The sequence below is a fragment of the Carassius gibelio genome, chromosome B3, assembly GCF_023724105.1.
Source record: "Carassius gibelio isolate Cgi1373 ecotype wild population from Czech Republic chromosome B3, carGib1.2-hapl.c, whole genome shotgun sequence".
NCBI lineage: Eukaryota > Metazoa > Chordata > Actinopteri > Cypriniformes > Cyprinidae > Carassius > Carassius gibelio.
In genome coordinates this window covers 8255757-8274226 of record NC_068398.1, presented here as the reverse complement: position 1 = coordinate 8274226, position 18470 = coordinate 8255757, and the positions used below count along the sequence as shown (strand labels likewise).

General features: G+C 37.8%; 1 protein-coding gene across 4 annotated transcripts in view; it reads left to right on the top strand.

Annotated features, from left to right (window-relative positions):
• The first annotated feature begins 12196 nt into the window (after positions 1–12196).
• Positions 12197–18470, top strand: part of nfixb (nuclear factor I/Xb) — a 132597-nt gene continuing 126323 nt past the window's right edge. The window contains exon 1 of one of the 4 annotated variants that reach the window (XM_052550230.1): positions 12197–12960. In XM_052550230.1, the coding sequence (XP_052406190.1) occupies positions 12958–12960 (3 nt within the window). In that variant the 5' untranslated portion in view covers positions 12197–12957. The remainder of the gene's footprint in view (positions 12961–18470) is intronic. The other 3 variants (XM_052550227.1, XM_052550238.1, XM_052550239.1) reach the window with 3 other exon arrangements.

Below are 18470 nucleotides of genomic sequence, written 5' to 3'. Positions count from 1 at the left end.
AATAACAAGTAATATTAAATCTATTTGTTTTTTATGTTTTATATTTTTATTTTACTTAATTACATAATTTTATTTTATATAATTGAAAATGTTTTACATTCATTTTGACTTTCATTTTATGGATTTTTTCATTTAAATATTTATTTATTTATTACTTGAAAAGTTTTAAATAATCTTTCTATTTTTATTTATAAAAATGTGTTGTATAACATACAGAACCAAATGAATACAAAAATCTGTTATTTAAATTAATGCTAATTTTTTTTAAATCAAAACATAGTATAAATCATTGTTAAAGCTTTATGTAGGTTTTTTATTTAGCTCAGTTTCTTCTTCTTCTTCTTCTTCTTCTTCTTCTTTTTTTTACTGACATTTTAGCAACATTTATGACGAAATATCTGCTGATTTATTGGCCTAATATTTAATAACAAGGACCGGTTCTATTTATTTGCTAGAACAATATTTGCTTCAACATTTTACAACAGTTTCAGACATCATGTGCACATCAGGAACAAGTTCTCAGTGTAGCTGATCTGTAAAACATACTTAAAATGATTATAGGATTATGATTTATCCAGCCAAACGATCTGAAAAACATGTCAGCTTCCACTTATCGCTTACAACAGGCCTCATTTGATGGTTTCATAGAGCCAGTGTCAGACAGCAAATGTGTTTGCACTATATTATCAGCTATTTAAGTAAATTCAAATGAAAAAAGAGGCAGGTAAACGTAGGAGGTGTGTAGATTGACCAGCACATCAACGCACATCCAGCATGAAGCATGCGGTCTCTGAAGTAAATATTTGTCTGTATGTTCACACAAACACTCTGCTGACACCCAGAGCCCAGTGTTGGTTGGGATGTCAGTGAGTCTGCTGATGGCAGGCGGGCGGCTGGCGCGGCTCCGTATGGCTACAGCTGCCCGGATTGCACTTCCTGGCGTTTTCTATGTCAAAGTCCTCTCTCCCTCTCGCTAACACATACTCACACAAACACAGGCATGCATGCTGGCTGCATCCTGCCCGCACGCTAGCTCCTCCTGATTGGTGCTCGCTCTGCGTTCTTCTTTTTATTTATTAATTTTTTCCCCATCCCAGGAAGAGGATTTCTTCTGGCAGGAGGGCGCGGGAATGGCGCTGGACAGGCAGCATGACCCAGGGTTCAGGTGGCAGCTGTGTTATGACTTCTCTGCCAGGTCGTGGATGATGGTATGACCACCCTCTCTTTCTTTACGCTCTCTTTCACTCGCTTAGCACTCTGTTTCCCACTTTTTTTCCCACTTCCTCAAACTCATTTTACACCAGACTGCAATCAAACATCTATCTATCTATCTAGATTTGTTGCTGCTTGTATTTTCTGTGGATGAAGTTCATTTAAAGCTGCAGGTGAATGGGTTTGGTGTCTGTTGAATTGTCACTCTTGTTGGACTGTCTTTCTGAATTAGTGAGTATTTAAGTTCACTTTTTATACTATTGGTTGTTTGAAATAGCAACAACATACAGTTCCCCTTGCTTCTATTCTTTCACAACATTATATGGCCTTCCTGGAGAGACAAAAATCAGATCATTTAACATTGATAATTATTTATTAATAATTAAAATTATTAGTATTATTTAATATGAAAATTATATTTGGTTTAATTTCATTTCATTTCATTCCCTTAAGACACGACTACACATTTCCACAGTGTAATTTGTAGTTAGAGGTAAAACTGTAATTAGGGTTGATAAAAACAATATCTTAATCAATAATTACATTTTCAGCTTCAAACGGCAACTTATTATTATTATTGTTGTTTTTTATTATCAAAACCTTGCATTATTGTTTGGTTTGCCCATGTTGGATCTGAGAATATTTACATTTTTGTGCTACTTTCCCCTTTTCAATTAAGTCTAATTAATCATGGAAAGCGATGTAAAGGACAGCCCCTAAACACAGAGGGTCCTCAGATGAGGGATTTCAGAGACTTCTGTATACAGAGCCTTATCGGGGGATCTGACACAGTTTAAACCTCAGGGGCCTTTCATAGAGACGGCCTGCTGTGCTGCTGCCTATGTAGGGCAGCGAGTGTGTGTGTGTGTGTGTGTGGAATAAGACTGGTGAAGAGCTTGAGGAAAAACATAGCGCACACTGGAGTTTAATTTTGAAGGGTGGCAAAATCATAGGAGAGAAAGGGAGATTATATAGAAAACAGTTTTGTGTGAGGTTGGGGTTTCTAGAGATTGAGCAAGTTTGGTTTCAGTTCCAATTTGGTCTGAAAAAGGCTTTTACAGCCTGATGTCAAGGTGCTAAAGAACTATTGAGGACCATTTATTGGTGGACTTTACTACAGTAAGACAATACTTAGAGATCTGTAGGGCAGCGAGTGTGTGTGTGTGTGTGTGTGGAATAAGACTGGTGAAGAGCTTGAGGAAAAACATAGCGCACACTGGAGTTTAATTTTGAAGGGTGGCAAAATCATAGGAGAGAAAGGGAGATTATATAGAAAACAGTTTTGTGTGAGGTTGGGGTTTCTAGAGATTGAGCAAGTTTGGTTTCAGTTCCAATTTGGTCTGAAAAAGGCTTTTACAGCCTGATGTCAAGGTGCTAAAGAACTATTGAGGACCATTTATTGGTGGACTTTACTACAGTAAGACAATACTTAGAGATCTGGGGGGAAAAAAACTAACCCTAAGTATTAAACTTTATTTTAGGAAATATTCCTCAAACTTATGTGGAGAGGCTTGTTGTTATGTTCCTTGACTTGGTGGATAATAAAATGGCTGGGGACAAAAAAAGAAAACCCACAGATATTATTATAGTATTATATTAAACAAGTGACTTGAATCACATAGAGACCAGTAGACATCTTCATAACGCTACCTGAGATATATGGAGAAACATTGCGAAAAAAAACAACTAAATTCATGTGCTAGATGGATGTTTTTGAACATTGTTCTCATGTCTTGTGTCTTTTGCGTTTTTTCTCGCACGACACAGCTAATGCTAAAATAAGTTTTATAGCTTTTTAAAAATGCTTGAGACCCTTTTTTTTTCCATTTCACCACTTGAGAATATAGTCACTAAAATGGGTCTTCACTTCGAGGTCTTAAAGAAGTATTGAAGACCTTTTATTAGTAGTTTACCAGAAAATACTTAGGCTTAGTGATCTGAACAAACCTTAAACTCCTAAGTATTAAACTATATTATGGGGAATATTCCTCACATTATGAGAGAGGTTTGCTGTTATTGTTCTTCATGCCCAGACCTGAATGATGAAAAACTCCCATAGATTTGCATTGAACAAGGGACATGAGCCACATCTAGAGACCAAAAGATGACGGTGGTGGACACTTTAGACCTAGCAACCGTATATCAACATCATAATGGCGGAAACGTTTCCATCCTGCTTTCATATATAAAAGGCTCTTTTATAATTGAATTTCTAGTTTTTATTGCGAGAATGGATGGACTCCTGGCCGCTTCATCTTTCTTCAATCTTCCAGTGATCTCTTCCTCTCGCTCACTAGCACATCCCTGTCATCTGTTCAAATAATCCTGCTCCCTTGTCCTAGTCCAACTTCCTAGCTTTTTCCTTCTCGGTCTCGTCTCTTCTTCATCCATCCAAGCGTTTGTCAATCCCTGGCTACAGATGCCCACACCTCTTCCTCTCGCCCGGTCCATATCTCGGTCTCTCTGTGCACAGATGCCCGCTTTGGCCTTCAACAGCTGTCCCGCCATGTGCTGCTACCAAGTGTTGATGCGCTGTTAGGAAAGGAGAGGGAGGGGTGGGCTCATGAATATTCATGTTAATTTGGACCCATTCTACCAAACAGAGCCTGGCACTGCCAAGGAAGCCCCTCCCCTCGATGAGATGGTGGAAGAGAGGAACCGTGAGACTAGGCCAGACACTGTGGCCTGATTCCACAAAATAAGGAGTTGTGAAAGACAGCCGACAGAAAAGCCAGAGAAAAGGGAAGACGATCCCAGAAAGTAGCATCATTATCACACCGCCTGAGATATATGGAGAAACGCTGTGAAAAAAAAAACGAAGAAGAAACAAAACAAATTTCTTTCATAAAGATGGATTTAATCTGACAAAAATTGGCCAATAATTTAGACATTCACAAGTGATGAATTACATTTACATTTACAGAATGAAGCAATAATCCATTGAGATGTTTACTTTTAAAAAAAAAAGATTCTTCAGTGGTTCTTTTTTGGAGCACTTTTGTCTTTGGAGGTTATGATTTATAGGTTCTTCATATTGACAGTTGGTTTCTACACACACACACACAAAAATCCCTAATGAGATCTCTTTAAAGTCTTGATTGTTTTTCCTAACTAGTGATTAGACTATATTGTCTTTATGGTTCTTTTGAGATCTTTAGGTTTATCAAATTAACATATTCTTCATTTTACCCTCAGTAAAAATCCCTAATGAGGTCTGAAAAAAACTGGCACATCATTGGACCTGAACGAACAAAATGAACTGATAATCAGTTTAGATGTTTACTTTTAAAAATACATTACTTAAGTGGTTCTTTTTGGAACACATGCGAATTCTCTTTATGGATCTTTGGAAATTAAAGGTGTTTTTGATGATGCATTTATAGACTTTTCATATTCACATATTGGTTTCTTCCCACAGAAAATAAAAATCTCTAATGAGATCTGACAAATACTGGCCCATCATTTAGACGTTTTAGGGTTCATATTCGCAAGTGAGTGAACAAATGGACCAGTAATTAAATTAAATGTATGCATTTAGCAGAAGCTTTTATCCAAAGCGACTTACAGTGCATTCAGGCTAGACATTTTTTACCTAACATGTGTTCCCTGGGAATCGAACCCACAATCTTGCGCTGCTAATGCAATGCTCTACCACTTGAGCCACAGGAATAATACGTTTAGATGTTTAAAAACTGATAGCTGATTAAACATGTTTTTGATGACGCATTTATAGGTACTTTATTTTGACATGTTGGGTATTTGACAAATAATTCAATCTCTCTCATTTTGATTGTTTCTCAGACAGTGATGATATTACATGGACTTTGCTAAAGTCTCCTTATGTTTCTCTTGAGGAAAACCTCAGTAATTGCCCAGAGTTGCATAGAGTTTTCATTATGAACTTGAACATTTCTCATCAAAGAGCATATGCTCTTTTATAACTCTATACTTTTACTGTATGTTGACTATTGGCTGAACTACCAAAGCTCAACCTGTGAGCAATTAAACAGGGTTTTTGGAAGCACCAGTACGTTTCACATTGTACATTTATAGAAAGTCTTCTGTGTACCGACCAAAAAGTCTTGAAGGATGGAGACTGTAAGATTAAAAAGGCTGGAGCAGGTTTAAGCACTGAAGAACTAAGCCGGGAAGGGAAGACAGATGAGGATTGAGGAAGAATGGAGGGAAGGAGCAGAACGGTAGATGGGGCAGGAGAGGTGTATGGTGATAACAGATGAGAAAGGCTGGAGCTGGAGGAGGGGGTCAGTCTCTGGTGTGTGTGTCCTCTGCTCTCTTTCATGAAGAGCCAGGGAAGCAGATTATAGCAGGCCTCCTCTTTCAGTCTCTCCAGGGGAGGACAACCCCTCTCCCCCAGCAGCCACTGGCTTTAATGCTCTGCGTCCCCCTGGACCAGCCTGGATCCAGACCAGATGCAGCACTTCTACACACACACACACACACTGGACATCCCAGCCAACCCATCTGATGGATTTGATCTTGACTTTTTGTTGACCCTGCTGCACTAATATAGATATTCAGGCCAATGCGTTTCATTTCTTGTTGTTTTTCGATTCGTTTGAATCTTTTCTTTCTCTGCAAGCATGCTCGGGTGTGCAAGAAGTCAAATATTCACAGTTTACAGTGTACATTCATAGAGTTTTCCTAAGGCATGCATCACTGTTATTGATTTTTAGATTGTTTTTTTAAAACCCCTAACCCGAAGTATGAAACTTCAGAGTGTGTTTCTTGTCTCATGGATGATAAAGCCAATGAAAACGGGAGGCACTCGAAGCATATCTGGAGATCGAATAATCACAGAGACATGAAGTGGGCTCTTTTGATTTGGGCCACTGACCAACAACCCAGAACACAACTGCATAGTATTGACTTGGCAACCACCCACAGCACCCTAGCAACAAGATGGTTATTTTTGCATGACCAAACACCACATACGTTTCCTCAGGAAATGGATAATCCTAGTTTTTAAAGTTGATATACTGTACACCACCTTTTAAAAGTCTGGGGTTGGTTTTTGAAAGAAGGCTCGTGTGTCTAAAATACAGTGATATTGTGAAAAATATATATATATTAAAATTTTAAATAAAAGTGTTCTATTTAAATATATATTAAAATGTAATTAGTTTCTGTGATGCAAAGCAGAATTTTCAGCATCATTCCTTCAGTCTTCAGTGTCACATGATCTTCAGAAATCATTCTAATATGAGGATTTGCTGCTCAAGAAACATTTATAATTATTGTAAATGTCGAAAACAGCTGCGTAAACTGGAATAAAATTTAGATTTAATAGAACGTTCAAAAGAAGAGCATTCATTTCAATCTAGAAATCTTTTGTAATGTTAGAAATGTCTTTACTGTCACTTTCATACGTTCTTTCTAAATAAAGATTCATTTCTTTCAAAAACAAATCATACTTAACCCAAACTGGGATCGGAAGTGTTATATATATATATATATATATATATATATATATATATATATATATATATATATATATATATATATATATATATATATATATATATTTAAACTTTATATTTAGAATAATATTTATACTTTTGTATATTTAAATAATATCCAGATCAAAAGTGTGCATTATGATTAAGTTAAACATGCAATATATTTAGACATACATTATTTTGTCACCCCAGAGCACACAGTCTCCTGAAGGTACACATGAGTTAGGCTATCTATCTCTCTCTCTCTCTCTCTATCAGAGGTGTAAAGCCCTCTTGCTGGTGTAAGATAAGCACGGTGCTCGCAGGCGTTTCCTCCAGAGACTCGCTCTCCTGCAGCAATGCTGTGCACAAACCTGATAAGGTGAGAGAGCTGCGCTCTGCTCCAATCCTGATGGAGCCTCATGGCCACTGACCAATCACAGTGCAACTTTCCTGTTGTTTATCTCATCGCTGAGCACACATGATCTACCTGACTTGCTCTGGTCAGGCCGAGGGGCTTCAGTCTTTTTTTACAGCATTGTGATTGTATATCCCACTTCTGTGATGCATTAGCCACACATGTACTGGTTTAGGTTATTCTACATAATTACAAACCAGTTTTTAAAATCTCACTTTGGCTTGAATAAAATAAACGCATGAGACCTTTATTAAAGTAACGTATAATGTAAAGATATAATGATATAATTTAAAGCTTTTCCTGTAATAGTTCGATACAGTAGTTTGATCTCACCACGTCTTATCAGCCTCTGATTCGTTCCACTTTTCAAAACGCTTTCAAAGTCTTCTCAGCCTTTGCTAGATTAAGCGTGTGCTCTTCTGGGGACAGCAACATACACCTTTAAGATGAAGGGCACTTTGAACATTTAAATTAGCTACAGTTCCCTGGGATTTTTCCTCCGAGCCCACAAAGGTCAGCACACTTTGCTTTGAAGGTAAAATATTTTGGCCATGTTTCTCTACTGCAGTCGGTCTGTGAACGTGCACTGCAGGCTTCACCTGTGATTCTGAAGTGTCTTCAGTTTCTCTCTTACAGTGTCCTATAAAAAGTTATTCAAATTCAGTTAGTAAAATTAATTTACTTATTAGTCCAATTATAAAATGTAATTGATCTTGAGAATTTGCCATATGTTTAGAGGTCTCTTAGGTCATATTACAGTATATTGGATATAAATTCAACTGCCTTTCTTTCTTTTATTTTCTTTTATTTTGATTCATTACTAATAAAGTGATTTTTACATTTTCAGTCAGTCTGCTGGCTTCACACGTGCAATTAGATAATATTTTACTTATTTATTTGTGTGTATTTAGTTATTCATTCTTTTATTTATTTGTCTAAATGAAATGTTATTTTAATTTGTTGAACTGTTTTGGTGAAGTCTATGTCAGTCTGGTTTGGTTTTCAATTTTACAGTGCCCTAGAAAATAAAGATTTTAATAGATTTTTTTTAACCATTAATCCAATTATTAAAATGAACAATACAAGAAAAAAGCTTTGTTATTGAGAATTTGCCTTTGTAAGTGCAAAAGTATTGTGGGAAATATCACATTTCACACTACTGGATTTACATTCAACTGATTTTCTATGTTTCTTTCATTTTACAATATCCATATCATATTACAGGCCATTGTTAGGTGGTTGCTAGGGTGTTTTGAGTTATTTAACCAAAATTGTTTCTGATATTTTAATCTGTGGCCTGGACCCCTCCTTGAGGATTTTATTGTCTATAAATGTGAACAAATAGAGATGCTAGCTGTATGCAGTACACTGTGTAGATAATGTGCTGTAACAGTGTATGTACAGTAATATACTGCAGATGTTTGGACACGCACAGTAACGGGAGAGGAGGTGTAATGGTTAATGCAGGCATATTCATGGCTCAGATGCTTCTTTAGCTTTAGGTGGAGGGATGTGTGATTATAGCTGTGCACTACCTCAGTCGTTGGCCCGGTTCAACCGCCAAGGTCAGCATTCCTGGCCCCGGCCGTTGCTTAGCTGAAGCTGAGCTTCATGGCTGTCGTTTCAGCTCCGAGTAGCCCTGCTAAATTAAAGACAGGCAGTCAGAAATTAAAGCCAAGCCAAGGAACAGGCAGCGGAGCCTAAATTCAATATGCGCTGCATGAAATAAATTAAGTGATTCGGCGAAGAACGAAGCAGACATTATCTAAAAAAAAAAAGAAGAAAATTAAAATAAAAAAAACCGTCTTTTGTTTGTACTTTTCATCTTAGATCATAGATCTAGATCTTGAAAATAAACCTATTTCACTATAGTGAAATTTCCTAGTGAATTTGTTTTGGTTTAAGTAAAGTTTATATATATATATTTTATCATTTCTGAGCTTACAAAAATCAGTTGTGTTGGCAAACAATTTTTGAGATGGATTCAGCCTTTGTATTATGATGTCTTAATTTTGTTGCATTCATCTATAGGCTATTATGAAACGTCTGATATCTGACAATAACATCTCTTCAACTTTGGTCTGTTTTGATTAACTGTACACCAACATTTATATATATTTTTTTGCTAAAAATGTATTAATCATAAACATAAGAAAAACAATTATTAATAAATGATTACTACAGCAGTAAGTTTTTGTTTTTGTTTGGCCTGTAAAGGCATAAAGGTCACATGGGTCATATTTCTCAGACTATTGTGTGCGTGCGTGCGTGTACAAAAGAAGAAAAAAAAATGTCAACTACATTTTTTCTTCCAAGATTTTTCTTAGGCCAGAATGATACAATAAATCATGCACGTTTAATAACACATTTTACATTTGAATTTAAATAGTTGTGTAATTTAAATATATTGTCGGTTTTAATAAAGATTCGTTGGATATCCACTAGTTGTTGTAACCCTTGTAAATGACATTAAAACGTCTTTTCTGTCCTCTCGTTTGCAGTGTTGGTAAAATCAATAACGCAATGTTTAGCTCACTTGTTAGTGGGTCATTTCTAATATTTGTAAGTCATGCTTATTGAGTTTTTTTCTCTCTGTCTGTTGGTAGAAACCCTTGTTTAGTCCGTCTGAGATGCACCTGCACATCATCAGTGTGTCCTTCCTTCCTTCCGTCCAACGTGTAGCTCTGATCTTACCCTTCAAAAATGTTTGGGAAAACATGACACCATCATCAATAGCCGATGATTCAGCCAGTGCTCGTGATTCCGCTGTTTTCCCCGCGCTTTATTTAATTGTAATCGTCTGCATTCAAGTGTTCAGATTTATTTTAAGACAGAAATCCAAGACAAATTCTCCGTCATCTATTCTCATGTGTAGGCCTATAATTTCATTTGCGCACTGTTTAACATTAGATATGTTTTATTATGTCCGTAATAATGACGTAATTTAAATGGCACTTTGAAGAGTTTGCTGTTATTGCTTAAAAATGATCTATATTTTAATTCTGCACAGTCCAGTGTTCATTTTTCTCCGGTAGTCGATGATGTCACACGTGCTTTTCGTTAGTTAAATAATGAAATCGTGAGCATAATAAAAACTTAGGCTATGTAATAATTACACTGTTTAATATAATTTCGTTTAAACTGAATTAGTAACACATTTGTTGGTTTTCCCTCTTTGGACAGAGATGTGATTTAGGGCAGTTAGATTATATCAATTACCGAACTGATGTTTGTACTTACAAAACCTTTAACATCGTAGAGTCATAGCCTATATTTAATCAATGAAATATATAAATACAGTAAATTAAAAGAGCAATAATTGCTCATAATACACGGAGTGATTTGTCATACTGACCATTTTATATATTATTAATATATTAAAATTATTTTAAACGGATATATATATAGCTATATATATTCTCAAATATATTGTTATATAAGGCTATTACATATAGCTATTGATATTGTCAGTCATTCATTTTATTTCTTTATATATTTAGAAGTATTGTGACCTGTAAATACTGAGGTTTTAATTATTATTATGTTGTTTTAAAGGTGTGGTTCTGAAAGCTCTGAGGCGTATTTGTGTTTCTGACGGTCCTTTCATTTTTAATGCACCGACGAATATTAGTAAAGAATATTTTTAAGTATCGATTACTTTTATTGGCTTACTGGAAAATATGCTATGGCGTGTTTCCAGAAATGTAAAAACACATATTAAAGTCTAAATATAGAAAATGATGCCAAATAAAGAAAATACATTTTAAATAACGTAAATGTAAATCGAAAATGATTAAATAAATATACAGAGCATGGTTTGCTGTGTTTGTTCTGTGTTATATATTCGGTTTCAAACAACTCGTGTTTAATGAACATCAACCTTTTTTTCTTTTTCCTATATCCATTCTTTTCTCAAAGTGATTTACTGAAGATTTATCGAAGATAATTTCGTTCCTTTTCTTCCTTTATGTGCTTTTTGTTTAATCTTTTATCTGCTTTGGTTCATTGTATTTTTCTGTCATATTCATAGTAGGCCTATTTTGAGATGCAAAAGAAATACCATCGCATGCATTTGTTTTTTAAATAGATACAATTGCAATATTAAACAAAAATAGGAACAAAAAAATCTACTATCTATAAAATGACATTTATGAATGCTAAAATACATATAGTTTCTGTCACTCTTTATATATGCAAGGATTTATAATTTTATTTTATTTATGAATGTATTCTAGTGTGCATGTATTATTTTGACAAAAAGAAAATGTATGTTGCTTGCTAAAGCAGTTGGCAGGTGCATCCGAGCGCGCATCAGGGCTTCACTGAAGGTCAGCGTGTCTCTTCCAGGTCGTGTGGAGGTCTTTCTTCTGTTTTACAGCCCAGGTATGTTGAATTGAATTAATTAATAAAAAAAAAAGGTTAATTAATAACAGCCGTAATTAACGCGGAATCCGCTCAAATAAGACGACCTTTGCGAGTTTACCTTGAGACACATCTGGCACACGTGGAATTAATTAAAACTGAGACGACAAAACGAGCCCGACTACATTTAGCAAATTACCGTTAACCGTAACAATGTGTTTCCTTCCCACGTCGTTTGGAATTAGAAGTAGATTTTCAATTCGCTATAATTTACCTCATATCAAAATGAATCTACCTTGTTGCTCATCTAAAGCATCACTCGAGATTTTACACTCTTTTAAACCCCATGATGCCGATAGCAAGGCATTTGTCTGATTGCACGATATTTTAAACAATATTTGTTTAAATACTTGAGAAGTGACCAAGCTGCACACACCTGTTCACTTTAAACACTTTCACACCAGTGCACGATTGGGGTTTAGTTTTCACTGTTATTACACAATTTACAGACACATCACACTAAACACCTGAAGTCGTGCATTGCTATTTAACATCGTGGTTGCAAACAAAAACCCACACACTTCATCCATCTCTGCATCTCTCTCTCTTTCTCTCTCTCTTTCTCTCTCTCCGGTGAACGGTATAATCCCCTGCCGTCCCTGCTTCACTCCAAGCCCGTATTTAATTCCCTTAAACCCCCAGCTGCCGTTCTGGTTCCTCTGTGAACACGACAGACTGTGAAGCGCTCCCGGTTATTAATAATTCACCAGCCACTGCACGAGTCCATCCTCAGATCAACCCGAGCGTTCTGCACGGGCCACGCACGGCTAGCACGTTTATTTTGGCAACTACTCTTACCCAGGCTACTTAACATACATTAATTAGATATTTGAAACGTTAGCGCGCCGCCGGTATTCGTTTCAGCGACGTAAAAGTCTGTATTGCTTTCACGCATCGCTTTTGATTCCGCGATATCCACTTTGCGCGAGATGACGTCCTCTCCATAATAATTGATCGAGTAATCCGTGCACCGAGGAGGAGGTCATGGAGATCAGCCTGAGGAGGTCTCCAGTGGGATGGATGGCGATCGAGCACCAATTCGCACAGAGCCCGTGAGCTGAAGCTGCGCAGGCGGAAAGTTGCTGTCGCACGGCGCGAGCGACTCAAACCACCGGAGAGACAGACGCTGGAACCGGGAGGGATTCGTACCGGGGAGCTTGGGTGAACGGAGGAACGGTCTTCCCCGGATTCATCCGAAAGCGCAGTTTTGTTTAAGGTTTTTGTACCGAAACGATCCCCGCGAAAGTTTTCCGTGCGTAAAAGTTGGCAATTTTCCGCGATCCACGGGCCCGTCCTGCAACCCGGTTCTTCTGCTTCCGGTATCAACGGAGAAAACCGACTCATTTGCTTTTGCTCTCCCACCACGCTGCTTTTTTTCGGGGAAAAGTTTTTTTTTCTAACGGAGTAAAATGGGTCTTTGAGACTGTTGGCAATATTCCCCGCTTCACAATGGTACGTGCCGTGTAAATCAACTTTTCTCTTCTTATTTCTGTTTTAAAATGTTGGTAAACATGGAGAGAGGGGTTTAGATTGACAGTATGCCAGGCGATAATTGTTTCTGAATCATTTTGGGGTGTTTTAGACTTGCCCAAAAACTCTGGATGTGAAACAGCACGCGCTCTAGTTCTTCTCATTCGGCTCGAGCGCGTCATGCGACTGTGTGTGTATAGCTTTATGAGAGGAAAATAATACTTCAAGTTGTTCATATGGATTTGAGAAGTTTGTTGGAAACTGTGCTGCATGTTCTCCTGGATGGCTGCATTATGGTGCAACTAATTTATCACTCGATTTACTCGATAGTAAAGATACACTAGACATGCAGTATCATAATGCACAGTTTAACTTTGACCCCGGGGCACTCAAACTTTCAAAACAAGTGTTCTGGATACACCCCATTATGACGGGGGATAATGAAGTGTTGTGTAGAATAACAGTGTTATTGGGATTACAGGCGACACATGCACATGTAACATGCCATTACTGAAATTGTTCCACTGCGCGAGCTTGTCACAGGACGACAGTCGCCGCCCACATGTCGTCTGTCAAAGAGAACAAAAGCTCTGAGGGGTTAAATATAGAACAATAGTGCTGGATGCAACTTATTTCGTGTACAGAATAACGTTTTACTGCAGAGCGAGTTGCATGTGAAGTCATTGCATTGTAAAGCATTTTGATTGGCACTGATTAATTGCATCAAATTTTCCTTCTTGAAATTTACTTTGTTTGCACAGTCTTTTTAAACTGTGTGAACAACATTTAAATAAGAACAGTAATGAAATAATCATCAGTGATAGATTTATATATTGTCAAGGCCGATAAATCAGTGATATTTAGCCAATATTTGTGTCCATTTGACTGATTAACATAAGACAGTTTCAAAATCTAATGCCCTGTGCATGTATAAAACCCAATTTGTTTCTACAATTTCATGAAAATATAGAATTTTTGTTGTTGTTATTCTTATTAAAGGTATTTGTTTACGTGTTCATGTCAGTGGCTATAATTAAATTGAATTGAGTATACATACATGCATGTGCACTGACCATCCCTCTCTCAAGTTAGTATATATAATATACAGTATGCACAATATAGTGATACAAGAATACTGAATTAACATATAATACATGCAAAGCCATAGTGTAAAATTAAATAAAATCTCAGAAGCATTTAGAGACTGTTTATTTATTTTAACCCTCATGTTGTGTTCCAGTCATTTAGACTCAGAGAAGATTTTAAACTTACCAACTTTGCGTTCATTGGTCTCATTGATCTGTGCTCATGCACCTCCATTTTTGAGCGAACATTTCCAAAATGATCCACAAATAGTGGTTTTTTCCACTTAATAACCGGGGTGCATGCACAATGGCCTACGAGCAATCGGTTCCAAAAATAAATGCAAAAACTGTGCTAACTTAAAGAAAACAAGTTGATGAAAAGATAGAATCCAAGATTTGGTGATACTACAGCATAATGAGAGATTTAAAAGCTATTTTTAAAAGTCCCATCATTTTTGACTGGGAACATCAAATGAAGCACAGCAGAGAATTAAATAATAATGTATGTCTGCTGTATGAAGGAGGCTATGTGTAAGATACACATGCAACCATTTCTTTATCAATATCATATTGGCTGAATTTTGGGATCTTCATGCAAGAACATCTGCTCAGCGTTAGCTCGACTCTAACCTCATATAGCTTGATTTTTACTTCTCACCAGACAGGCCACAATAAACCGATCTGAGGAGACATCAAACTATTGGCAGTCAACTAAAGCACATTACCCAGGTGTCCTCATTTCAGAGTCGAAATGTTGGGCTAATTTATGCATCGGCCTTCTTTATTTTCAAGTAACTGCACACATAGTTTTCAGTTCTCCTCCACTTTGACTAGCTTCGAAATCCAGATTATATTTGATTGCATGACTGATGCAATAAAGGCTTGTACTTGTTGATGATTTCCAGATGGGCCTGAATATCAGCACATTAATGTGGATAATTATTTGTTTACCCGCTCTCTTAAATGGCACAGACCCAAATAGGCCACTGCAGAAAGAACCGAGGGAATCTATTCAGAGCTGACTCCACAAGGGATTAACGTCTTCTCTTAAAGAACGAATTTAATTAAGCTTCCAAACAACAATCAAAGATATGAAGCAAGATAGTTAGAAAAGAGTTGACAGCTAGTCACATTGCTCAAACAACTAGACGCTTAAAGAGAGATGCATCTGGAAGAGACTTTGATGACATTTGAAATGAAGAAAAGTTCTACTGTAACAGACAACGCATCCTATAGTTTGTTTACCAAAAAGATTTGACTGCAAGCTGGGACGAAGAAGCAGAATCTGTAATTGATGTCAAAACTCTTTATTTTGTAGTCAGTGTTTGATTTGTTTTATAGTGAGAGGAGGTATTGATGTTAGTATGACAATTACTATACACGTATTTGAAACTAAAGATGTAAGGCATAATTTACTTCCAAGACCCAAACTGAGAAGCATGTTAACTCCCCCAGTGGTGCAGTACTGTTAGTTCCCCTGTCAACTGGACTTGATCTTATGACCAATCAACATTATGACCAACTCATTTGACACAGATGCCCCTAATTAATAGGCTGTTGGTTTTAGCTTTATCTTCTATTGGAAGCCAATGATGTGATGTTAATGAAACTCTGTTATTCAGGTAAATGTTGACATTTACACTAGTTCATTGTCATAACTGCATGTCTGTTAGCAGCTAATGCCCAACATAAGTCTGAAATTATAGCATTTTCATTAAATATGGTAAAAACAAAAATTGAGTATTGTGTATGTATAATATATTAAGTATAAAATCAAGTCAAATTCAGTAACCACTCTGAGTGATTCAGTTCAGTGAAGTATTCATTAGACTGGATCAAACTCGTAACTAATTCTTAAAAAGTGTTTATTAAATAAACAAACACTTAAGAGTCATTTGTTCAGGAATCAATATTCACAATAGGATGCTAAAAAACACTAGCTCATATACATCTAAGTCATTTGTTTGGTATTTACAAAAAAAAGAATAATAATAATCATTTCATATAAGTAATTTGTTTGATAATCAGACTGTGAGAACTGGCTTGTATAAATAATTTGTTTGGGAATCAGATTACACTTTAATTAAAAAAGAATCAGCTTATAAGGATCATTTGTTGGAGAATCAGATTACACTGCTCGCATTTTATATATCTGAATGACTGTAAAGAACCATTAGTTTGAGAACACATTTGAGTCATATGTTTGACAATCATACTACATTGGTTGCATTTTATAATTTTGATTCACTAAAAACAACCGGCTCACATGAGTCATTTATTGAGGAATCAGACCACAATATTTGCTCATATGTTTTTTGATTCACTAATATGCTCATATGGGAATTTGTTCAGGAATCAAACTACACTGGTTGGGCTGTTTGTTTTTTATTCACTAAAAAGAATTGGATTACATGAGTAATTTGTTCAGACTACACTGATCGTGCTGTATGTTTCGATAGAAAAAGAACCCCATGAAAAACATCTTTAGGTTAAGCATGTAACAGTGGTTCCCCAAGGGAACAAGATGCTGTGTCGGAAAATGCTATAGGAATGCCTTCAGCGTGACCATGCTCTGAATCACGTGTGTAATCAGTCTAATGGATGGGCGAGACATCACGGGCAGGGTGACATAGAGACCAGGAAGCTTGGACGAAGCATGTGAGGTTGATACAGTACCAACTTCTGGGAAATGAAGCACTCTCAGGGATGCCCAAAGTATGGCAGGGAGACAGCATCCCGTTCCCTCAGGGCACCATGATTACATGCGTAACCTGGAGACATTTTCCTTCATGACCTCGAGCTGCATCAGAAAACACTATGAGAATGAGTATGCCCATGCCACCAGACTTACAAATCCCTGCCTAGTGTTTGAAGAGCACAACTGAGGCGAGAGAACAGAGGAGCTGGGAGTGGCATGCATATCAAGGTCCTAAAATTTCACAAACATGAGTGGTGTGGACCAACCTGCAGCGTTAAAAATGTCCTGCATAGAGGCACCTGACAGGAAGGCCTATGGGGCTGCCATGCTTCGAGTGGAGTGAGCCTTGACCCCCAGGGGCGAGGGGAGGCCAGAGGTCTCTTAGACGAGGGAGATATTATCCACAATCCACCGATTGGTCAGGCTCCCGAAATGGAGGAGGACAGAAGGCCTGGAGTATGACAGGCCATGGTGTAGATGAAGGGATCTTAGGGACATACCTCAGCCTGGGGTACAAAAACGCTTAGGCCAATCCGGGCACAAAGTCTTGGAAAGAGATGACCATGGAGAGGGCCTGAGAGTCACCAACTCTATCAGAAAGATATCAAGAAGAAAGGTAGTCTTTATAGAGAGGAAACAATCAAAAAAATTATTCAATGGGCTCGAAAGGAGGTTTACAGAGAGCTTCTAGCACCACAGCCAGGTCTTATTGTGGCACGATCATACTGGAAGCCTCAGCCTCAGCACACCACAGAGGAAACCTGTAACTAGTGGGTTCATGCCCATGGACTGACCACCAAGAGGGGCATGGTAGGCTGCTATGGCCACCACGTAGACCTTGTGTAGAATCTGGCCTGCAGGAACTCCAGCACTATACCAACTGGGCTGATAACTGTGTCGAGCTGGTGGTCCCCGACTCCCTGCACCAAGAAGAGACAAGCTTCCATTTCAAGGCGTACAGTTTCATTGTAGAGGGAGCTCTGTATTGGAGGATGGTCTTAACATCCTCGGTTGAAAGACCAGTAGCTATGGGCTGTCAAGGCTCACTCCACTCGAAGCGTGGCGGCCCCACACACACAGCTTCCACAGCCCCGGGTGGGGGTGAATAATGGTGCCCCCCACCCGAGAGAGGAGGTTCCACCTGACAGGAATCTCCCATGGAGAGCCATTGAAAAAGGACACCAAGTCCAAAAACCATACTTGGCCCGGCCAGAATGGGACCACTAGCAGCAGATGGACCTCGTCCCGCTGTACTCTCTCCAGAAGGCATACAGATGAAGCCTCGGCCAAGTCTGTAGCATAGTGTCTAGTCCGAGAGAAGCTGGATGAGTCAGAGAGAAACAGAGGGAACAGTGCGACGTCTCTTGAGTGGCAAACATGGCCACTTGAGCCTAGTCAAAAACTCTCCATATCTGCTTCACCACCTCGGGGGGATGCCTCCATTCCCCAGGCCTCACTGAAGGCGTTCTCATAGCATTTTCCAACGCAGTCCGAGTACCTGAAGGGGAACTGGCAAAAATGGCACATGACTGATCTGTTTGCGAATCAGACTCTCCATGTCACATTGTAAGCTATATTGTTTCTATTCAGCACACATGTAAAAACATCAACAAATACATTGCATATTAACTGTTCTTTTTATTGCTTTGCATTAAATACAGATAACAAATTTAGTTTTTTTTTTTTGCTGTGGCACTGATACAGCAACT